This window comes from Schistocerca americana, chromosome 1 (genome assembly GCF_021461395.2).
Source record: "Schistocerca americana isolate TAMUIC-IGC-003095 chromosome 1, iqSchAmer2.1, whole genome shotgun sequence".
Lineage (NCBI taxonomy): Eukaryota > Metazoa > Arthropoda > Insecta > Orthoptera > Acrididae > Schistocerca > Schistocerca americana.
The window spans coordinates 858,386,755-858,408,326 of NC_060119.1; the positions used below are offsets into that span (position 1 = coordinate 858,386,755).

The following is a 21,572-nucleotide window of genomic DNA, read 5'->3' on the forward strand; positions in this document are numbered from 1 at the left end:
TACTATATTCATTAAAATGTATATTTTTGATTATTGTTTTTACACTTGCAAGATAATATAAACTCAAATCTAAATTTGTAACCAGTATGAAACACTCAAATGATGGTTTCATGCAACAGTTTGTCACACCCTTTGAGAACTCAGAAAGTCTTGGCTACCAATGCTGAAGCTTTAACACTCTCACATTATTCCTGTGACCTCTACTGTGTTGAAAGTTCATCATATAGTGTTAGCCAGGGCATTAAGCACACTTTGAGCCAACAGAAGGAAATTAAAATATCTTTTTTCTAAAAGTATACACTGAATCGCCAAAGAAATTGGTATAGGTGTGCATGTTCAAATACAAAGGTATGTAAACAGACAGAATACAGCACTGCAGTTGGCAATGCCTGTATAAGACAACGAGTGTCTGGTGCAGTTGTTAGATAGGTTACTGCTGCTAAAATGGCAGATTATCAAGATTTAAGTGAGTCTGATTATGGTGTTATAGTTGGCGCATGAGCTATGGAACACAGGGTCTCCGAGGTACTGATGAAGTGTGGATTTTCCCATATGGACAGCCCTGCAGGATTCATGGTGTCAGTTCCCTCCAGCACTACTTCAGAAATTAGTCGAGTCCATACCACGCCATGTTGCGGCACTTCAGTGTGCTGACGGTGCCCCTACACGATATTAGGCAGGTGTACCAGTTTATTTAGCTCTTCAGTGTACCGTGAATATCAGGAATCCAATAAAACATTAAATCTCTGACATCACTGCGGTCGGAAAAAGATCCTGCAGGAAAAGAACCAATGACGACTGAAGAGAATCGTTCAAAGTGACGGAAGTGCAACCCTTCCACAAATGGCTGCGGATTGCAATGCTGGGCCATCAACAAGTGTCAGTGTGTGAACCATTCAACAAAACATCATCGATATGGGCTTTTGGAGCTGAAGGCCCACTTGTGTACCCTTGATGATGGTACGACACAAAGCTTTACACCTCCCCTTGGCCCATCAGCACTGACATTGGACTGTTGATGACCAGAAACAAGTTGCCTGGTCACACGAGTCTCATATCAAGTTGTATTGAGTGGATGTACGTGTACAGGTATGGAGACAACCTCATGAATCCATGCACCCTGTATGTCAGCAGGGGACTGTTCAAGCTGGTGGAGGCTCTGTAATTGTGTGGGGCGTGTGCAGTTGGAGTAATATGGGACACCTGGTATGTCTAGATATGACTCTGACATGTTACATGAACAGAAGCATCCTATCTGATCACCTGCATCCATTCATGTCCATTGTGCATTGCAACAGACTTGGACAATTTCAGCAGGACAGTGCGACACCCCACACATCCAGAATTGCTACAGAGTGGCTCCAGGAACACACTTACAAGTTTAAACACTTCCACTGGCCACATAACTCCCCAGACATGAACATTACTGAGCATATCTGTTCAGAAGAGGTCGTCATCACCTCGTACTCTTATTGATTTATGGACAGCCCTGCAGGATTCATGGTATCAGTTCCCTCCAGCACTACTTCAGACATTAGCCAAGTCCATACGACATCATGTTGGGGCACTTCTGCATGTTGGCGGTGCTCCTACACGATATTAGGCAGGTGTACCAGTTTATTTGGCTCTGCAGTGTATATACGGTTTTTTTACTTTTCTGAGATGTTCCACACCCTTGAGAATCTTCTTGCTAAGAATTGATAGAATGAACAGTGTATCCAATCTAACCTCACTACCTTTGTACTGTTGCTGTTAAGATAAACTATAAATGTAGGGAAATTAAAAAGAAGTTATTTATTTGCAGAAGGTCAAGAGCTATTAGTGTAGTGGCTTCATGTGTTATTACTTCTTCTTCTTCTTCTTCTTCTTCTTCTTCAGCGTTACAGCTCTTGATGGGCCTTGACCTGCATAACGATCTGTCTCCATATTGCACATCCATCGTGCTGTTGAGTGGCTCTTCCTTCCGGCAGCATACAAGCTTCTGTCATTTCTCTCTTGGACATTCGGTTACTTTCTATCCTTTTTGTCCTAACCAGCATATTCTCTTTGGTTTGATAAATTTAACTATTTTTTCCTTATATAAGATGATGTAAATTATAGTGGTATCTTAGTCCAATCCTCTGGTCATAGATCATTGATTTTTTTTGTTGAAATATTCTTTGTTTATATCTGCTTCTGTTGTTCTCCAAATTTTAACTGTACTGTTTGTTGTAATTAGAGAGAACTGAAATGCATGTAACTTTGAAGAATAGGATATATTTTCTGTTTCTGTCTTTCCTGTAATACACTGTGTGATACTTAGTTGGGTGCATGGTAATTTGTTCAATGTTTCATGAGTTGTTGAGTCTGTTGGACCTTTTGAGTTTCATCCATTCATTTGTTACTCCTTGTCATTGTTGACAGTTTGGAGGGGCAATATTGGTGAGTACTGACAGCCATGGTGTTGGTGTGGATTTAAGAGTTCCTGTCATGATCCTTATCACATCATTTACATGGATATCAATTTTGTTGACATGGCTGCTTCTCCAAACAGGAGAACAGTATTCTTCATCAGGATCTGGTACCGAGTGCTGCGGGTTTCGAATCTGTGCCAGACGGCATTGACCTCGATTACCACTAGAGGTCTCTGCAGCCGTTGTGCTATAATCCTTGGCTGCGCATGCTCCTTGCACGTGTATAGTGTGAGGGCACCACGGTGGAGCACGTGATCCCAGTGGCCAGTAGCGATATACCCTATCATGTATTTAAGCACCTGCCTCTTGCTGAGCGAGGCAGTCTGATAATCGCGTCAGTCTATCGGCATCTCACCTACAGACAGCGCATTTACTTTGCTTGTTACCGTGTACAAGTGAACATTGTTGATTCGTGAGGTTTTTCGGTTGTGACCCTCTTGCTTGTTGCATGTTGTTGTTCGTAGGGTCTTGCTTGGTCGTCAGTCATTGTTCATGCCCGTCCTGTCCTGTTCGTCTGTTTTGTTTGTTCGCGGGCCGCTCCTGTTCGGTCTCATCGTGCTTTCACTCTCGGCAACCAGAACGGTTGCGGTTACAACATTTTGGCTACGACATAAAGGGTGGTAGTTGTTATCATGGAAGCGAAGTTGGTCTGTCTCCTGGAGCAACAGCAGCAGCTCATGCAGCAGCAGCAGCTCTAGTTAGACATCTTACAGCAGTCGTTACGGTTGCTAACGGACAAAGTTGATGCAACGGACACACTACCACAACAGCTTCTGAGTCCTCAGGTGTCCGATGCTTTTTCACGTTTTCCGTCGTTCCCCCCGTTTAATGACACTAAAGAAGACTGGGAAACATACTTACATCAGCTGAAACAACATTTCATGGCTCTTCAAGTCACGGATGACTCCTTCCAGCGGTGGTTGTTTTTGTCTTGGGCCTCCCCAGATACATTCTTTCTTTTCCACAAGTTGGCACCGTTGTCCGATCCTGTGGCTCTCTCTTTCCAGGAGATATGCCTTTTGCTGACCAAACCATTATTCCCAACACTACCATGTGGTCTCCTCTCGGTTGGAGTTCCACCAGTACCATAAACAGCCTGGTCAATCATATTGTTCTTGGGTCACGGACTTGCAGGGTCTCAGCTGTTGATGCGATTTTATGTGCACCAGTCAGCAGTGTAAGGCTTCGTATGCGAACTCCCTGATCTGGGATGTGGTGGTTCAGCTGGCTCCAGATCCTGAGGTCTGCACTGTGTCATTGAAAATCGATAACCCTTCCTTGGAAGAGATTCTCCACATTGCCCACTCATTTGAAATTGCTCAGGTGGCTAACGAGCGTCTCATGGTGCAGCCACAAGTGGCGGCAATCAATGTGTCTGGGTGGTTTCCCTCCTCGTGGCCTGGCCGACAGAGGCCAATGCCATCGGGACTCCTCTTTGTCCACTGTCTTTATGGCAACCTCCGGTCGCTGCTTGTCGCCGGTCACACGGTCCACTTCCATCTTGCCCACAGTGCTTTACTGCACATTCTTGAGCTGTTGTTCCCACCACTGGAAAACGTGCACGCTGTGTGACAAGGAGGGCCACATCCGATCAGTTTGTTGTAGTCGCTCGACTTGCTCCAGTCCTGCCCCTCCTGGGTCTCATGATACTGTACATACTCTGCAATTTGTTGTCCCGCTGAATGACCCATCAGTGCGGAAGCTTTCCTCATGCTCCATCTTTTCACTGAGGACATCAGTATTCAGGTTGACAGTGGGGCCACCATCTCCCTGCCTGATTAATATGGCGATGTATACTCGTTTGGGCTCTCCTGCGTTGTCACCTCCCTCTCAGTGTTTGGTCACCTATGGAGATGGTTCTATTCCCCTTCATGGGCAGTTCGTCGCCCAGGCAATGTACAAATGTGTTCCCCGGCTCCTTACCCTATTTGACATCGACCATCCGTCGGCTTCGAATATTTTTGGCCTGGATGCCTTCCAGCTGTTTGGCTTTTCAATTTCTGATGAAGTTAAGGTCGTTTCCAGGGCTGTTCCTTTTCAGGACTTGTACAATCTGTGCTCCTATTCTGCGCTGTTGCTTGCAACGGATCTCGGATGTGCTTCAGATTTTCAGGCACACATCACACTTTGGCCGCTTTTTCCGGGCCTGACCCCTTACAGTGGCCTTACAGCCGGCTGTGAAGCAGGAACTTGATCAACTCCAGGCTGTTGGCGTTCTGGAGCCTGTGACATACAGTGCCATGGCGACACCATTGGTGGTCATACGGAAACCCAATGGGTCCCTTCGGCTGTGTGAGTACTTCGGCACTACTGTCAAAGCTCAGTCCCTCGTAGACACTTCCCCATTCCTGACAGGAAGACCTTCTCACCAAGCTGGCCGGGGGAGAGTACTTTTCAAAGATCGACCTGGCTCAGGCATACCACCATTTACCCTTTGATGCTGATTCCCAGAAAATCTTGGTTATCAGTACTCCTTTCGGATTGTACAAGTACAAGTGCCTTCCATTTGGTGTCTCTTTGGCGCCGGCCATTTACCAGCAGTTCCTGGAGCAGCTTACATAGCCTATCCGTGCCTGCATGCATTATCTGGATGACATCTTGGTCACTGGATGTTCCCACCAGGAACATTCACAAAACCTCAGCGCCTTATTTCACACTCTGCAAGCTGTAGGTTTATGCTGTTGGCTGGACAAGTTTTTTTTTTTTCCCCCAACCGGAAGTGGAATACTTAGCCACTGGTTTAGCAAAGATGGCATTCACCCTTCAAGTCATAATGTCGCGGCCATGAAGGCCCTTCCTCATCCCAAGGACTTATCTGAACACCAGGTGTTTCTGGGCAAGGTTACTTATTACATAAAGTTCTTACCCCAGGCTGCCTCTGTTGCTCAACCCCTCAATCACTTGCGTCGCAAAGGGGTGCCTTTTGATTGGATTCCTGCCTGTGACCAGGCTTTTCTCCATTTAAAGGCGATGCTGAAGTCCGCCCCTTGCCTTACTCCCTTATCTCTGGACCGCCCCTTGGGTGTCGTGGCTGATGTGTTGGCATAAGGTGTTGGGGCCGTCCTTGCACATCGGACCGCTGATGTCTCAGAACAGCCCATCGCTTATGCATCTAAGACGTTGACCCCAGCGCAATGGAACTACTCCCAGATTGAAAAGGAGGCCCTGGCAATAGTGTTCGCCATCCAAAAATTTCACACCTTTCTCTTTGGGGGAAAGTTGAACCCCCATGATGGACCATAAACCCTTAGTTACTCTTTTCGGACCCCACTCTCACCTATCAGAGCGGATGACTCAGCGTCTCCAGCGCTGGGCATTATTTTTATGAAATTATGCTTACACCATCCAGTATAAGCCCACCACACTAATGCAGACGCTTCGTCATGTCTCCCATCAGGCCCCTATCCTGTGTTTGGCCAACAGGTGGTCTTCTGCTTTCACAATGATTCTGCCCTCCAGGATGCACTGGACGGTCTGCCTCTAATGGCTGCTCACATTGACACAGCTACATGCCAGGACCCTATCTTATGGCTGGTTCTCTGCAACATGGTCCACGGGTGGCCCTCCTATGTTACTTGTCGGATGCGGGCAGACTTCAGCCCCTGGTGCCACCTGTCCCACAGGATCTCCGTGGTTGATGATGTCCTTATGTTGGCCACAGAGTCGAATGCCCCTCGGGTGGTCATCCCTTCAAATTTGCGGCATCAAGTGCTCAGTTTGTTGCACCGCAGGCACTGGGGTATGTCCTGCATGAAAGTTTTGGCTCGCTGGCATGTGTATTGGTCCGGCACGATGGTGATATTGACCGCCTGGTCCACGGGTGCACTGTGTGTGCGCGTCACCAGGCAAACCCCCCTCAGTTGTTCACACCCTGGCCTGTGCCTCACCAGCACTGGGATCGCATCCATCTCGATTTTGTGGGGCCGTTTTTGGGGTCCATGTGGTTACTTATTGTTGAGGCCTGTTCCAAATACCCATATGTTGTCTGCATGGTGTCCACCACCTCGGAGGCCACATTCACAGCCCTGGCCCAGGTTCTCGCCATTGAGGCATGCCTCACAACATTGATCTCTGATAATGGCACCCAATTCATGGCCTCTTCCTTCCACAACTTCCGTAGCCTGCCTTTCCACCCTTCCTCCAATGGCGTGGCGGAGAGGCTTGTCTACATATTTAAACACCAGTCGACAAAGGCAGTCGAAACATCTCCAACCACTTCGGCCCTCACCCTGTTTTTGAGCACCTATCGCACCACGCCAGTTAACGGACATAGTCTGGCAGAGCTCCGCAATGGGCGACAGCCGCAGACCCTGCTGCATTTGCTGATGCTATCCCCCTCCTGCCCCCATTCCCAGCCCTCTCAGCATTACACCTGTGGCGTGGTCGTGTGGGCCCATGTGTACGGGAGCAAGGCGGGTTAGATGCCCTCCACGGTCGTTGCGGCCCATGGGTGGCATGTGATGGCGGTGTAGACGTTGAAAGGGTTGGAGCGCCACCATCATAACCAGTTCCGCCCGCGTACCCCCCGGGACTCTCACCGCCGCCTCCTCCTCCTCCGCTACCTTCTTCGGGTACAGACATGGTCCTCAATTTGCCGCCACTGCCCCTGGTTACTTTCTCCCCGCGGGCGGATACCTCGGATGTCCCTTCCTCCCCGCCAACTACTTTTGGCGAGAACGGTTCTCCTCCCATCTGTCAACCAACGCGGCACTGTCCAGGGCGTTTCCGCCCCTACACGCAAGTTTCAGGAGGGAGGGATCTGGTACCAAGCACTGCGGGTTTCAAATCCGCGCCAGTTGGCATGGACCTCGATTTCTACTAGAGGTCTCTGCAGCCGTCATGCCGTAAGCCATGGCTGCACGCGTTCCTGGCCCACGTATAATGTGGAGCACGTGGTCCCAGCAGCCAATAGCGATGTACCCTATCATGTATTTAAGCGTCTGCCACTTGCTCAGCAAGGCAGTCTGATATTTGCGTGAGTCTATCTACATCTCACCTGCAGACAGCGCATTTACTTTGCTTGTTTCCGTGCACTAGGGACATTGTTGATTCGTGAGGTTTTTCGCTTGTGACCCCATTGCTTCTTGCGTGTTGCTGTTCGTAGGGTCTTGCTCGGTCTTCAGTTGTTGTTCATGTCTGTCCTTTCCTGTTCATCCATTTTGTTTGTTCGCGGGCCACTCCCGTTTGGTCCCGCTGTGCTTTTGTTCTTGGCAACCCCGCAACCGTTCCGGTGGCGGTTACAACACAGGGTGCATGAGTACTTTTTTGCTAAGTTCTTAAGCTGTTTGAAGTAGATCCCCAGCTAGGACCAGCCAGTTTCCTTCATCTGTTATTGTTTGATTTTAGCTTCTGTCCTGTTAGTTATAGGTGTTTCCTACATGTCAGCGACCTGTTAGGAGTCACACCCAAATATTTGGGGTGTCAATTATGTCGTAATTTTTTGCTGTGGAAGATTACATTTATTCCTCTGTCAGTCTGACTATAATCTAGAGAACCAGTGTGGGTAAACAATATTCAACTCACCCCAGAAAGCTATAATGTAAGAGATGAATGGAGAAATCAGTGGACACCTTTCTCTGGTCATAAGAGTAAAATAGATCCAACCATCCAAACCCCAGGATTGAACCAGTGAAGAAAAATATGGTGCTCCCTCAACTGTATCAGAAGTGGCCACACTATGACCAAAGCACAGTACATTAGTGGTGAATTACCAATGGTGACCGATATGACTGCAGTACATTGGAACTCTGAAATGCAAAGAAAATTCATGGCTAACTGGAAAGACTTCATTGACTTAACACCTGCAGCAGTTAACTGGCTGGAGTCTTTGGATATCAAACTATGATGGAAAATGGGAATCTATACACACACATACATAAATGTATCTGCTTGTATTGATTCATATCGTTTTATGGTATCTTGTATCTGCTTAGTTGTATGTACTTGTAAAATATAATTCAGTAAGCTGTACACTAAATAAATAAACTTTATGATACCAACTGTTCCAAAGCATACCTAGATAATTGACGCATCTGACATTTAACAGTGAACCCAATTTCTGGTTCTAAGGTGTTTACACTGATGGGTCAAAGCATCATGACGACCTGTGTAGCACTTTGAAGTTCAACCAGTTAGAAGAATTTTGGGCATAGAAAACCAGTCATTTCTCCCATTATTTAAAGTATTACTAGCACATATATGCTTGATGTACCTTGTAGGGTAACACATAAAAGAGAGAGAGAGAGAGAGAGAGAGAGAGAGAGACTAAGTTTCGATATTTATTTTTTATTTTTTTTTATATTTACTTCAAATCTTCAGTAGATCACAAATTTTTAAATAGTGATGACAGGAAGTATAAATATCCTTCCAAAAAAAGTGTTAGGTGAGTTAATGAGCAATTTCACACTTAATTTCTTCTGTATGGAAATGTCTGAAGTATTATGGCGTTAAGAGATGTATGTTGCAGTCAGGCCATTACTAGTTCATTTCTTTCTGGCTCGTTTTGTGAGTGAGCCAATAAAAAAGAACTAAATTGCAACTACAGCAGCAGTATCTGTAGGAACAGTATTAGCAATGAAAAATTACAGAAAACTGTTTATCTGAATATGAATCTTCTTCAGGTATTTCAGATATTTCTCCCTCTGATCCCTTCCAAAATTTGTTACTCATTCAACAAGTGACATATTTATAGCAGAATTACAGCAAACTGCGAAAGCTAACGAGTACATGCACAAAACTAATGAGAACGCTATCAAATACTGGCTCAGACACTTGCAACAGCTGGCATTACGTTTGTTACCACTTATTTTGAAATAATTCTAGAAATTGACAACAGAAGGCAGTACCTGTCAAGGGAAGGATAGTGAGACATCTATACATTGTTTCCATACAAAATGAGTCCAATTTTTGAATGATAGGTGGCTGAGTTATACTTGGGTATAGTCTTTTGAACACAGCATTGTAGCCTGAGTTATGCTCTGGCTTGGTTGCCAAAGTGTTAATAGCATTTAGGTGCACCTGACAGTAGCTTCAACACATGCTTGACAGGGAAGTATGTAAAACTAGATGTCTACGCACACATCACACTGTTCCCATAAATAGTGGGCCTCTGGTTTTTTGGTACGGAGTTAGTGCCTGATAGGCAATAACATACCAGATGTGTTCCATTGGGTTTAAATTGGACTAATTTGGTGGCCAAGACGTCACAGTGAATTCACTGTCATACTCCTCAAACCATTGCAGCACAATTCTGGTCTTCCGACGTTGTCTGTTGTCCTGCTGGTAGATGCCATCTTGTCGGGGAAGACATCTGATATGAACGGATGAAGTTGTTCTGCAATAATGTTCACATAGTCCATAACTGCTGCCACAGATCCCATGGAAGCCCAGGTGCATGTCCCCCATCGGTGTATGTTTTTTGCAGGCGTTCATTTGGATGGCTTTGTGTCCGGACGCAACCATCAACCCATTGTAACAAGTAATGTAGTTCATCTGACTAGGTGACAGGGTCCAATCTCAATGAGTCTGTGCCCATTGCAATCGTAATTGTTGATGCCGTTGGTCAACATGGAAACACATCGGAGACATTTGTTGCGGAGACCCATGTCCAACAGTGTGTGCTATATGATGGCTCCAGAACACTTGTATCTGCACCAGCATTATACCTTGTCATCAGATCTGCTGCCAGCCACTGCCTGTCGTGCTTTACAGAGGGAGCAAGCCTCCAGCCTATACTTTCTGTGATGAGGCGTGTATGTCCTACACCTTGTCGCTTATTTGTGGTGTCACCATCCTTCAGCCACTTTTCACAGATGTTGATGACAGTAGTATGTGAACAGCCAACCGAGTTCGCAGTTTCTGAGAATTCTCAGTCATTGCAGGGTATCAGTCTGCCCTTTGTCACTGTTGCTTATTTCTGTATATTTATTCACTTGCAGATTGTGCCACTGCTAAAATATTTTCCCATTCATCTTTGTACTGCTTACATATGTTTCTTACGACATCACATGCCTGCAACAGCACCAAGCTGCATTTAATCTCATGGTGGACAGTGCACATAACTTTTTGGCTCATTAGTGTGAATCTTTTGCTGTAATTGCAATGTCATCTGTGTATGCACACATTGGACTGAATTTCATCATTATTGTACTTATTTGGTATATTGTTCACATCCTGTTATGCGGTGCTAAGTTAAATGGGGCTCTGGAGAGATGATCATTCTGTTTTACTCCAGCTGCCACTTAAAGAAAATTAAAGAATCCTTTTAAAAAAAGAGAAGCAGGTGTTTGAACATAAAGAGCACAGATGGAAAGCCAGAAGTAAACAAAGAAAAGAAGTCTGAAAGGTGGAAGGAATATATAGCAGGACTGCATAAAGGAAAGAAACTTAAAAAAATATTATGGCAAGGAAGAGGCATTCGATGAATATAACATAAGTGATGCAATATTGCAGAAGAATTTGACAGAGTACTATAATTACCAAAATCAAAACAAAGCACCTGGACTAGATGACTTTTCCTGAGAACTGTAGGACCCTTAGGAGAACCATTCTTCACTAAACTGTTCCACCTAGTATTCAGAATATATGAGATAGGTGAAATACCCCCCAGACTTCAAGAATACTGTAATAATCTCAGTACCAAAGAAGCTAAGTTATGTCTGCTGTGTCGTCAGTCCATTGCTTTAACAAGCCAAAATACTAACACAAAATATCTACAGAAGACTGGGACAGCTTATTTAAGCCAGCCCAGGGGGAGATAAGTTTGAGTTCCAAAGAAATGTAGGAAAACGCAAGGCAATACTGACCCTGTGACCTATCTTAGAAAATAGGTTGTAGAAGGACAAACGCAAATTTATAACATTTGTAGGTGTAGACAAAGCTTTTGACAATACTGACTGCAAGATACTATGTGAAATTCGAAAATCAGGGATGAAACCTAGGAAGCTTAAGGTTATCTATTACTTATACAAAACCAGACGGCAATCATTAAAGTCAAAGGACATTAAAGGAAGGTAGTAATGGAGAACAGTGTGAGACTAGGTGGTTGCCTCATGCAGTTGAACTTGTACAAAGAAAAATCGAGAAAGAAAACTATGAATCAAGTTGGAAAATGAACTAAAATTCAGCCAGAGGAAATAGAAACTTTATTGTTTGCTGACAACATTGTGATTATGTTAAAGATAGCAAAGGACTTGGAATAAAAGGGTAGTAAAAAGAGGCTATACAATGAACATCAATAAAAGTAAAAAAGGGTAATGAAATTATGTTTGGTGATACTAAAGGAATTACAAGGATGAGCTGAGAAGTAATGCCTGCAAATTTTTTTTGTGAAAACTTTTAAAGTGTTTTAAATAAAACAGATTTTATATGTAGTGCGTGTGCTTTTGGACATACATAATTGAGGCAAAGATGACCAATTGATCACTTATAATTAAGGCAAAGATGACCAATTGATCACTTTCTTGTGTATGCACACTACACTTCAACTCTTATGGGAATCGATGAAATGCCACAAGTAATGAGGATAATGGTCAAGGAGAACTACATCAGTAGTGTGTGGATAGGTTGAGAATTTGGATCTGGTGGGAGGCATGCTAGGGTAGTCCGTGCAGTTGCAGTGAACACTGTGTCTGGATGACACAGTGGTCAGAAAATCTGCCTAGTGAGCTAGAGACCTGGGTTTGAATCCCGGTCTAGCACAAATTTTCAACATTCTACATCGGTTTAAATCAGTGCCCACTGGCAGGTAATGTCATTAATTCCTTTGTGCCTTAAAAGAAATTTTATTAACATTCTACATCTCAGTTCTTCGGGTCTACATATTTGTTTCTCAACAGTCACCGTGGTGACAAACACATTTCTCCCCCATCGAGCGAGGTGCCGCAGTGGTTAACACACTGGACTCACATTCGGGAGGACGACAGTTCAATCCCTCGTCCGGCCATCCTGATTTAGGTTTTCCATGATTTTCCTAAATCGCTTCAGGCAAATGCCGGGATGGTTCCTTTGAAAGGGCACGGCTGACTTCCTTCTCCGTCCTTCCCTAATCCAATGAGACGAATGACCTCGCTGTTTGGTCTTTTCCCCCAAAACAGCCCAACCCAACCCAACATTTCTCCTAACGAGAGACCAGTTTGTTGATACTGTCACTGTAGGATGTTTCACATAATTTACTACCTCACCTCTGCTTCCACCGCTTAATCACTATCAAAGCGAGGTCCTCGAAGGTGTTCTTTCTTTTGGAAACAAATGAAAATTGGCTGGGACCAAGTTGGGACTGTATGGAGGATTATCAATGAAAGTGAACCCAAAGCATCCGATTGTTGCAGATGTCGCAGCACTCGTGTGTGGTCTGACATTGTCATGCAGAAGGAGTGAGTGCTTTATATGTGGATAAAGACTTTGAATTTGCGCTTTCAGTTTTGTGAGGGTGTTGCCATACACCAGCATAGTTACGTTACACATCATTACATCACATTCTACAATTCAGAGCTGTCTAGTGGCATAGGATTGCAACATTCATCAGTGAAGTGGAAAAGCTGACTGAGTAATTTGCGTCACATATTGTAATTTGGAGGTATTACTTTTCAGTATGCCCTCATAGATTAGAAAATGAGAGACAAAAAGCAGTAAGTGTATAGCAGTTTGGGAATCAAAATAACTAACAGTATCAGAAGTAAAGAGGATGTAAAATAAAGACAAGCAATAGGGTCATTCCATGTCAAGTGGCCTAAGGGTCCCCACTCGACCATCTCCAATTTTGATGAAATTTTTACAGGATGTACATATAGACCTTACATGAAGCACTGCCAAATTACAGCTTCATAAGTAGTATGGTGGGGCCACTAGCCACCTTTTCATAAAGGCTTGTTTTTTGACATGGCGACTGAAATGAATAAATGATCAACTTTGTTTTGCCATTGTTCAGTATCTAAGGGACCTCTTGTGGTGAAACTTCTTGATCCTGTTCAACTTCTTGGGTACAATATCTTATCTGTAAAACAAAAGCTCAAACTATGGCAAATTCAACATGGTGTGCTATCAAAGTGGCTCATAAATCTTGTCGTGCCAAATTTTGACTATACTTTATTGCATTGTATCTACTGAAAGAATAACTTTCTGAAACTGATACTTTGGTTATCTGCAACCTGTCAGCATGTCATAAAGCTCTGCAAGTGGCATCTAGATTACTCAAATCATAACTGCGTTATCTGAGCTCACCTTGTGTGATCAGAAAAAGTTGTTTTTATTTTGGAGGCAGGCCAGTTTAGTGTCAGCAAAGTTTAGTGTCAACAATGGAGTTTGGTAACATGCTTCAACAATCAGTCTGAAGCACACTGCTGTGTAGTGAAGAGTGTCCAGATGTTGTGTTTGCCTCTTAAAATGATGTAAAGTGTGTTGTCATTAATGGATAAACATCTTTTTTCGGTTAGTAAAAATTATTTCTAGGTACAGGTTGACTCTTTAGGAATGTTTATCAGGTCATTTAATTTTTTTCTGTTGTATTCTCAAGGAAGTTCCCATTATTTATGATTGTTTAATATTTTTCAGTTGGAAATATACACCACTTCTACTTTATCTAATATTGTAACAAATGGCAATTGGAAGCATAAATTTAATTGTAGTGTAATGGATATCAACGAGGTTTCAGTACCATGTGTCATTGGCCGTGCAGATAATTCTGCATGTCATCTGAAAACATACACACAGCTACAAGGCTTCATTCCAATCAAAGAATTTTCAGTAGAGCAACAGGAATTAATAAACCAAAGAAGTGAGATACGTCTTACTAAATGCACAAATATGTTTTCATCACAAAGCAATACTTGCGGACAGATATGACTTTCTACAGAGATCTTGTTGTAATCTGTTTGGTGCAAAGAACCATTCTGTTAGAGAGGGTTTACGGGTTGTCACTGTGGAAACAGCAAAACAATTGCAAGCCATGACTAAGAGCAATGTGAAACCTGGTCAGAAGATCTGTCCAACTTGCAGAAAACAATTTTTAGCAAAGAAAGCAGAATAATCACAATCACCTTCAAACCAGTCTGAAGATGAAGCATATCCAGAAGTATCAGTCAATTCAAGTCTAACTGCTTTTGGGGTCTCCTCTCTAAAATTTCAGAGTGTATCAAAAAGGGATGTGAAAGGTTATGCAAAACTAAAAGCAAATGAAGCTCAAGAGGCAATTGCGAATAACATTGCCACTGCTGGAGGATTCGCCCCAAAAGATCTTAAAACACCTAGTACACGCAAGACGTGTCCTAATTGTGAAGATTATAAGCAGCTGATTACAGTATTGAAAGAGAAGTTGCAATTGTCGAGGCAGCCCCAAAAATTGCAAAAACTGGACTATAAAAGAGACAATGCAAAAATTTGGTGTTTCAGAGAGGTGGTAAAAGCAGCTAGGAAGTTACAGACAGAAAATGGTGTATTAGCTCTGCCAAAGAACATTCCAGATGCCATAAAAGAAAGAGTGGTAACATTTTTTTCAGAATGAGGAATTTAGCCAAATTTGTCCACATAAAAAGGAGTGTGTATCAATCAGAATAGAAGGAAAGAAAGTTTTGACTCAAAATTACCTTCTTCTGAATAATTTGAAAGACATGTTTGCTGCATATCGACTTCAGCATGGGTCTGAAATTGAATTTTCCAAATTTTGCGAATTGAGGCCAAAATGGTGCGTCACTGTGGGTGCTGCAGGAACCCACTCAGTTTGTGTTTGCACTTTATGCCAAAATGTGAAACTGATGCTTGCAAGCACTCCAATTAAAGAAAATTATAAGAGTCTGATTCACTAAAACAGTGTGTGATTTGGAATCCAAAGACTGCATGCTTCATCGCCTTGAAATCTGCCTGGGAAAAGAACTACAGTAACAGTTTTTAGAAAGTAGTTTTGAAGACAGTGATCCAGAAGATACCACTGAGTTCAAACAGTGGGTGTACACTGATAGAGATACATTAGAAACCAAGCAGATGACCACTGAGGATTTTATTGAAGATCTGATTCCAAAAATTGACAAACTTTTCACTCATCATTATGTTGCAAAGCACTAGAGCAAGCACCTAAAATGCATAAAAGAAAGCTGTAAGCTAACTGAACTGATCATATTAAGGGACTTTGCTGAAAATTATTCCTTCATTGTCCAAGATGCAGCTCAAGGTGTTCACTGGAATAACAGCCAAGCAACTTTACACTCATTTGTTGTGCACTTCAGAAATAACTTGGACATCAGCAGCATCAGCTACTGTATAATAACCGACAGCCTGAAACATGATGCAATCGCTGTACATGCTTTTATAGTGAAATTAATAGAAAATTGAAAGTGAAACTTCCTGGCAGATTAAAACTGTGTGCCCAACCGAGACTCGGACTTGGGACCTTTGCCTGTCGCGGGCAAGTGCTCTACCATCTGAGCTACCGAAGCACGACTCACGCCCGGTCCTCACAGCTTTACTTCTGCCAGTATCTCAGATGGTAGAGCACATTGTTTGAGGTGACATCTTATTCATAGTCATTAGCAAAATCTTTTTCTTGCCAAGAAAGTTTCAGCAATAATCCTACCTTATAACCAAAGTCTTATGAATTATCAAATTATACATATAATTTCTGCAATTTAATAGCACGCTATAGAAACCTGTAAATCTCCACACTGTTTTCACTTAAATGAGATCAACAATTTGAAGTCAAAACAGTTTTTTCTGATTAATAGCAATAATAATGATGATGATGATCCAAAAGGAGAATGAAATGTAATCTGGAAAATTTTGGGTCCAAATTATACTGAAGAAGGAAGAAAGAGCCTAAGGGCAAATAAAGAAATTCATAAGTGTGCCAACATATTTTTGGATATGAAAAAACTCATGCTACAATTCTGTTAATACATTAAAAGAATATAACCAACAAGTTTAACTAGAAAGTTTGTAGGATTCTGTGAAATTCGCAGTAAAACTAAAATTAAAATGATAAAATGAATTGTGGCAGTAAAAAAGATTGAAGGAGGCAGGAATAACACAACAGGTCAGTTTTATGATAAGAAAAACTCAAGAAGACTAGAACACCTTTGCTTGGTAAGCAGAAAATACCCATTCTGAGAGAATGAAACTTACACTATTCAGCCAGAACATTATGACCACTGACCTACTATCGATATAAACCCATCCAGGTGATAGCAGCTTCACCTGGTGAGGAATGACTGCTGGTCAGTCACATGCATAGTGTATGTAGTATCAGTGAGCATGCTGTCTGTGTGTAGAATGGGGAAGATGCACAATCTATCTAAGTTTGACCGAGGGCAGATTATGATGGCCCAGACATTTGGCATGAGCATTTTGGAAACTGAACGTCTTCTGGAGTGTTCAAGGAATGCTGTGGTGAGTGTCTTTAACATGTGGTAAAACCGAGGTGAAACCACACCAGGCATCGTGAGGTTGGGCGGCCAACTCTAATTGCAGAAACAGGGTGGCATAGGCTGGGCAGAGTGGCAAAACAAGCAAACTTTAGTGCTGGGCAGAGTACAAGTGTGTCTGAATACAGAAATGAGCATGTGACCATTGGCACTGGACATTGGCACAGTGGCAGAGCTTTGCATGGTCTGGTGAATTCTGATACCTTCTTGATCATGCCGACGGGAGTGAGTGAATCTGTCATCTTCCAATGGAACAGCTTCTTGACATTTGTACTGCGGGATGGAGACAAGATCCATTATGTCCTGGGGAATATTCACATGGGCATCCATGCACCCAGTGGAATTCTTGCAAGACGCCGTGATGGCCAAGCAGTGTCATATACTGGTTGCAAGACACATACACCCCTTCAAGGCCATCATGTTTCCCGATGGCAGTGGCATTTTTCAACAAGATAATGCACCATGTCACGACACCATGCATTTGATGGAGTTGTTCAAGGAACACAGTGGCAAGTTCCAACTGATGCACTGGCCCCCCAACTCGCCAGATCTGAACCTGATCAAACACAACTGGAATATGATTGAACGTGGCATCACAGCTCATCTACTGTCCCCGGATTTACAGGAATTTAGTGATTTGTATGTGCAGTGTGGTGCCAACTCCCTCCAGTGACCTAGCAAGGCCCAACACGTCACTGTTGCTATCTGTGCTAAAAGTCAACATAATTTACCCCATGGGAAACTGCCTTATACACTCGAATCCCTCACAGTTGCAGTAATCCTTAGAAGCCTCCCCTGGGAAAGGTGAGTGCTAGTTGTTCCTCATTACAGTGATAATACTGTTTTTCACTTGTGCAATTCCTTATTTGTTGTCAACAATATACCTATCCAACCATGTGTCATAAGATAATGAGTTATTACTTTTCTTTCTACTTTGACTGATTTCTTTTTCATGTGCATAGTATTCATCTTTTACCTCACCAAATTCTAAACTTTTTTCTAGAGTATTTTTCATAAACTATGTAAACAGGAAGTAGTTCAGTAGTTAGCAGAGAGCAAGAAGTAAGTGTAAGGACTAAGAGGAGTTTAAAACAGTTAAAGATGATTCACATATTTTAAGAACTAGTGATAAAGAGAGTAGTTACAAGAAGCAACTGAGGGGAACATAAGTTGCAAAGAACTTGAGAGAGAGAGAGAGAGAGAGAGAGAGAGAGAGAGAGAGAGAGAGAGAGAGAGAGATTGATTACAGGGGGACAACAGAGTTCACAAAGTAGTCTGTAACTCTATATTCTATGCCTTCTGTGCACAGTTTAAGAATACAAATGTAATAGAATACTGCATTTCCAGTGACTTTTCTCTGTTCACGTACTGTTGTTTCCAAAATGTCATTAATGAAGCACGCAAACAAAATGAAATTTACAACCAATCAAAGTAAGAACCTTAATGATTAAATTTACAGAATGATACTTCGTAATTATGTCATCTTCAAATTATTATATACAGCTTTATCAAAGAAAGTTGAACATTCCCCGCAAGTGGTGAACAGAGCATGAAAAATCACTTATTACCTAGCACCTAAGAGTACCTTTTGATATAATTACAAATTAAGTGGCTTCACCATGAACGTGTCATGTCATGAAGTTGTAAACCCATATGTGATCCTGTGCATGCATGAAAAGATGAACCGAAGGGAACTAGGCGTGTTGTAAATTTAGAAGTGAGCATGACATTGATATTGTATGGGATGACGTTTGTCATCCACATCAGTATGGAGAACATAACTGTTTTTTGATTGTTGATACGATGCTGGAACACAGCTACAAATGTGCTGTTGTATTTTCTCAAAAGTAGGTGGTGACTGCAATGGTGTGGATTGTGTGCACATAACACATCACATCTTTGATATTAAATAAAATGTTTGTTTGGATACAGTGGGATTGTCAATGTGAATCTTGTTATAATGGTAAGTCAGATTTCGGTTTTGACTACCGTGACGGTTCAATAACTGTGACATACTGTACATGTGACCAGTCCTCCAAAGGAAATGCTCTAGTGTCTTTAACTGCCTCAGATCAAGATCTTGTATGCTATTGAACTTTATGGAAAATCCAGACTGCTCTCTATAGCTGATCACATTATTATGTAAACTGTATGGTCTGAATAGGTGTCCCTGCTTCAGTACATACAAACAAATGAATTTTTACAGAACTGCATGTCTGCATATTGTAAAGAATGTTTGTTACTACTTCTCTTCATGACAGGTAGAATTTTTTCTTTGACCTTTTCATTCAAGTTAAGTAGTATCCCTTAAATATTCAAGTTAAGTATTATCTCTGAAATGTATCTGACAATTTGTTAAGCTGTTGCTGTAACCAGAGTAACTGAACTTTAGCATGTAAAAGTTCTATGACATACTGCATTGATTTAGTCATTTTGTTGTGTCATTACAGATCATGTATGAACTAAATGACATTCCATGATGAAGAAAAATTTTTTGCAAAAAAAATTGTATGTTATGAAAAATGCATAGAATTGTCAAATTAATACAAGTCCCTAAATCATAGCAGTGGCCTTATGTGCTTTAAAAGTGACAAGCAGACACTGTATGAAGCATGTGTTGAAAATGATACTGGGTAATACTAGATAAGATTTCATCATTAGGTCATTTATCATATTTTCAAGAAATTTATTGTGTACATGAAAATTCCTTATTTTCAGGTGGCCGAAATCGTGCCCGTTCACGAAGAAATAATGGAGATGATAACACCAATTGATATCTCAGTGGCTTATCTGCAGCAGTGTTTATAGATTTTTTATGTGTAATTTTATTCAGTTTGAACTTCCTGGCAGCTCAACTCTACAAAATAAAACCATTTCCATAATTTATTTTTCATTTTATCTTAAATTTACTTATTGCAGAACAGCAACCAGTAGTCCAAACATTGTTTCTTTTGCCATCGTTGTATGTCTTACATTTTAGTTTGGATTTTATCTCACAGTGATTTCTGTTTGCATGTAATGATATTTTTTTGTTTCTGTGTAGTAGTAAAATGTTCTTGCTACTGTTTTGTTCTTGTTTCATTATTCCTAATTTGTCAGTAAGAGTTTCCATATTGTATACAATGGCATAGCAACTAGTAAGTGAAAAATAGGAAACGTCATATCGAAGGGTCAAATCTCAGAAGTGATACATAAATATTCAGTAATTCACTAAGCCATTATCTTGCATATTTTGTGAATATTTTCAGAAGCTACTTTCAGTTATGCTTTTATTCTTTTTGTAGTTGTTTTTTGTGTGGTAAAGATCTAAACAACATTCCTTTTTTAAATTTTGACAGGCACAATATGCATTCTGGTACTACCTTTTGTCCTTTACTTTGATGAGTTATTTGTAGTTAAGAAGTTTTGCTCAATACTAGTCATAGAGCTGCACAGGAAGGTAGAATAATTGTCAGATTCATGAAATATTTTTGGTGAATGAACAATACCAAACTGTACATAAAGTTTAATTTTTTGTAAGGTAATTTAAATACAATACCTTTTCCACCAAATTTCAGAATTAAATTACTGAATGTGGTGGTTATTAATAGAAAATTTATGTTTTGTTGTTGGAATGTTGAAATACAACTAAAATTACACCATTTGGATGCCTGATATTGTAATTCCTAATACACTGTTGTAGGTATGAAGTTTTGTGTACATTGTGTACCACATTTCCCCATCCCGAATTAAAATAAGGTATTAAAATGAAACTCTTAACATAATTGATATAAGAATTTTGAAAATTGTTGTTTCAGAGGCACTTATTGTGAGGAATACAACTGTGGTGGGTTAAAAGATAGGCACTGGATAGGGTGTGTCGAATATTATGAGGAGCAGTCTAATTAAAATGAGACAGAAGTATCTGTTATTTCAAAACTAATTGCCATAACTGGTAACGTTTGTATCCCAATGCCACCATGTAAAAATATTTGCAGTTACCTGTGGAACCGTGAATATACCCAAGTGTGCACCTCTTTGTCTGAAGCAAGTTGATGGCTGTGAATGCCTTTCTTCAGAGCATCAAAATATGGAAATCACATAGGGACTGTATGGATGATGTGTAAGGTCTTCCAGCAAAACTTTTACAGTGTAGCGAAAACAACTTGGCACCATGTGGGTGGTACCTAGACTAGATTTTGCTCTTAAGAACAGTAGATCAGACAATGATGTGGGTGATCCACTTTCATAAATGGACGGGAGATAATGCACATTCTACATAGAGGGCCATCTAATCATCAAGTATCAGGTAACTTCATTCATTTAATTTTTAATCATCTAAACTGTGGTGTCAATGGCACAGGGTTATAGAATATTTCACAATGCATCAAGAATTTAGTATATTTTTAATTCGTGGAATTACAGCATGGCTGATACATGTGTAACATTGATTGTAGTGTTTAATAAGCTACAGACACCATTGGTGTCTCACCAAATGCCTAGCAACTGAGGAAACTAGGTCAACATTGCGTGAGTGTTGGTGGGCAAGAAAAGAGTTCTCACATTAGTGGCTGGCCAGTGCCACCAGTCCTTTAATACCATAACCTTTGCACATGTTCTGATTATTCCCAGCCTGTTAATGCCATAACTTTTTGCATGTTCATGTGGCAGTAACTGAATATGATAGTGGAACGTTCTACCTCACAGGGATCTGGGCTTGATTGCTCAGATC

The 21,572-nt window shown here is 41.7% G+C and overlaps 1 protein-coding gene across 2 annotated transcripts in view; it reads left to right on the forward strand.

Moving 5' to 3' along the window:
• LOC124613679 (DDB1- and CUL4-associated factor 6-like) overlaps positions 1-20,759 on the forward strand; it is a 180,711-nt gene extending 159,952 nt beyond the window's left edge. For both annotated transcript variants that reach the window (XM_047142399.1, XM_047142406.1), the window contains exon 15: positions 19,580-20,759. In XM_047142399.1, coding sequence (XP_046998355.1) covers positions 19,580-19,635 — 56 coding nt within the window. In that variant the 3' untranslated portion in view covers positions 19,636-20,759. The remainder of the gene's footprint in view (positions 1-19,579) is intronic.
• Positions 20,760-21,572: the final 813 nt, after the last annotated feature.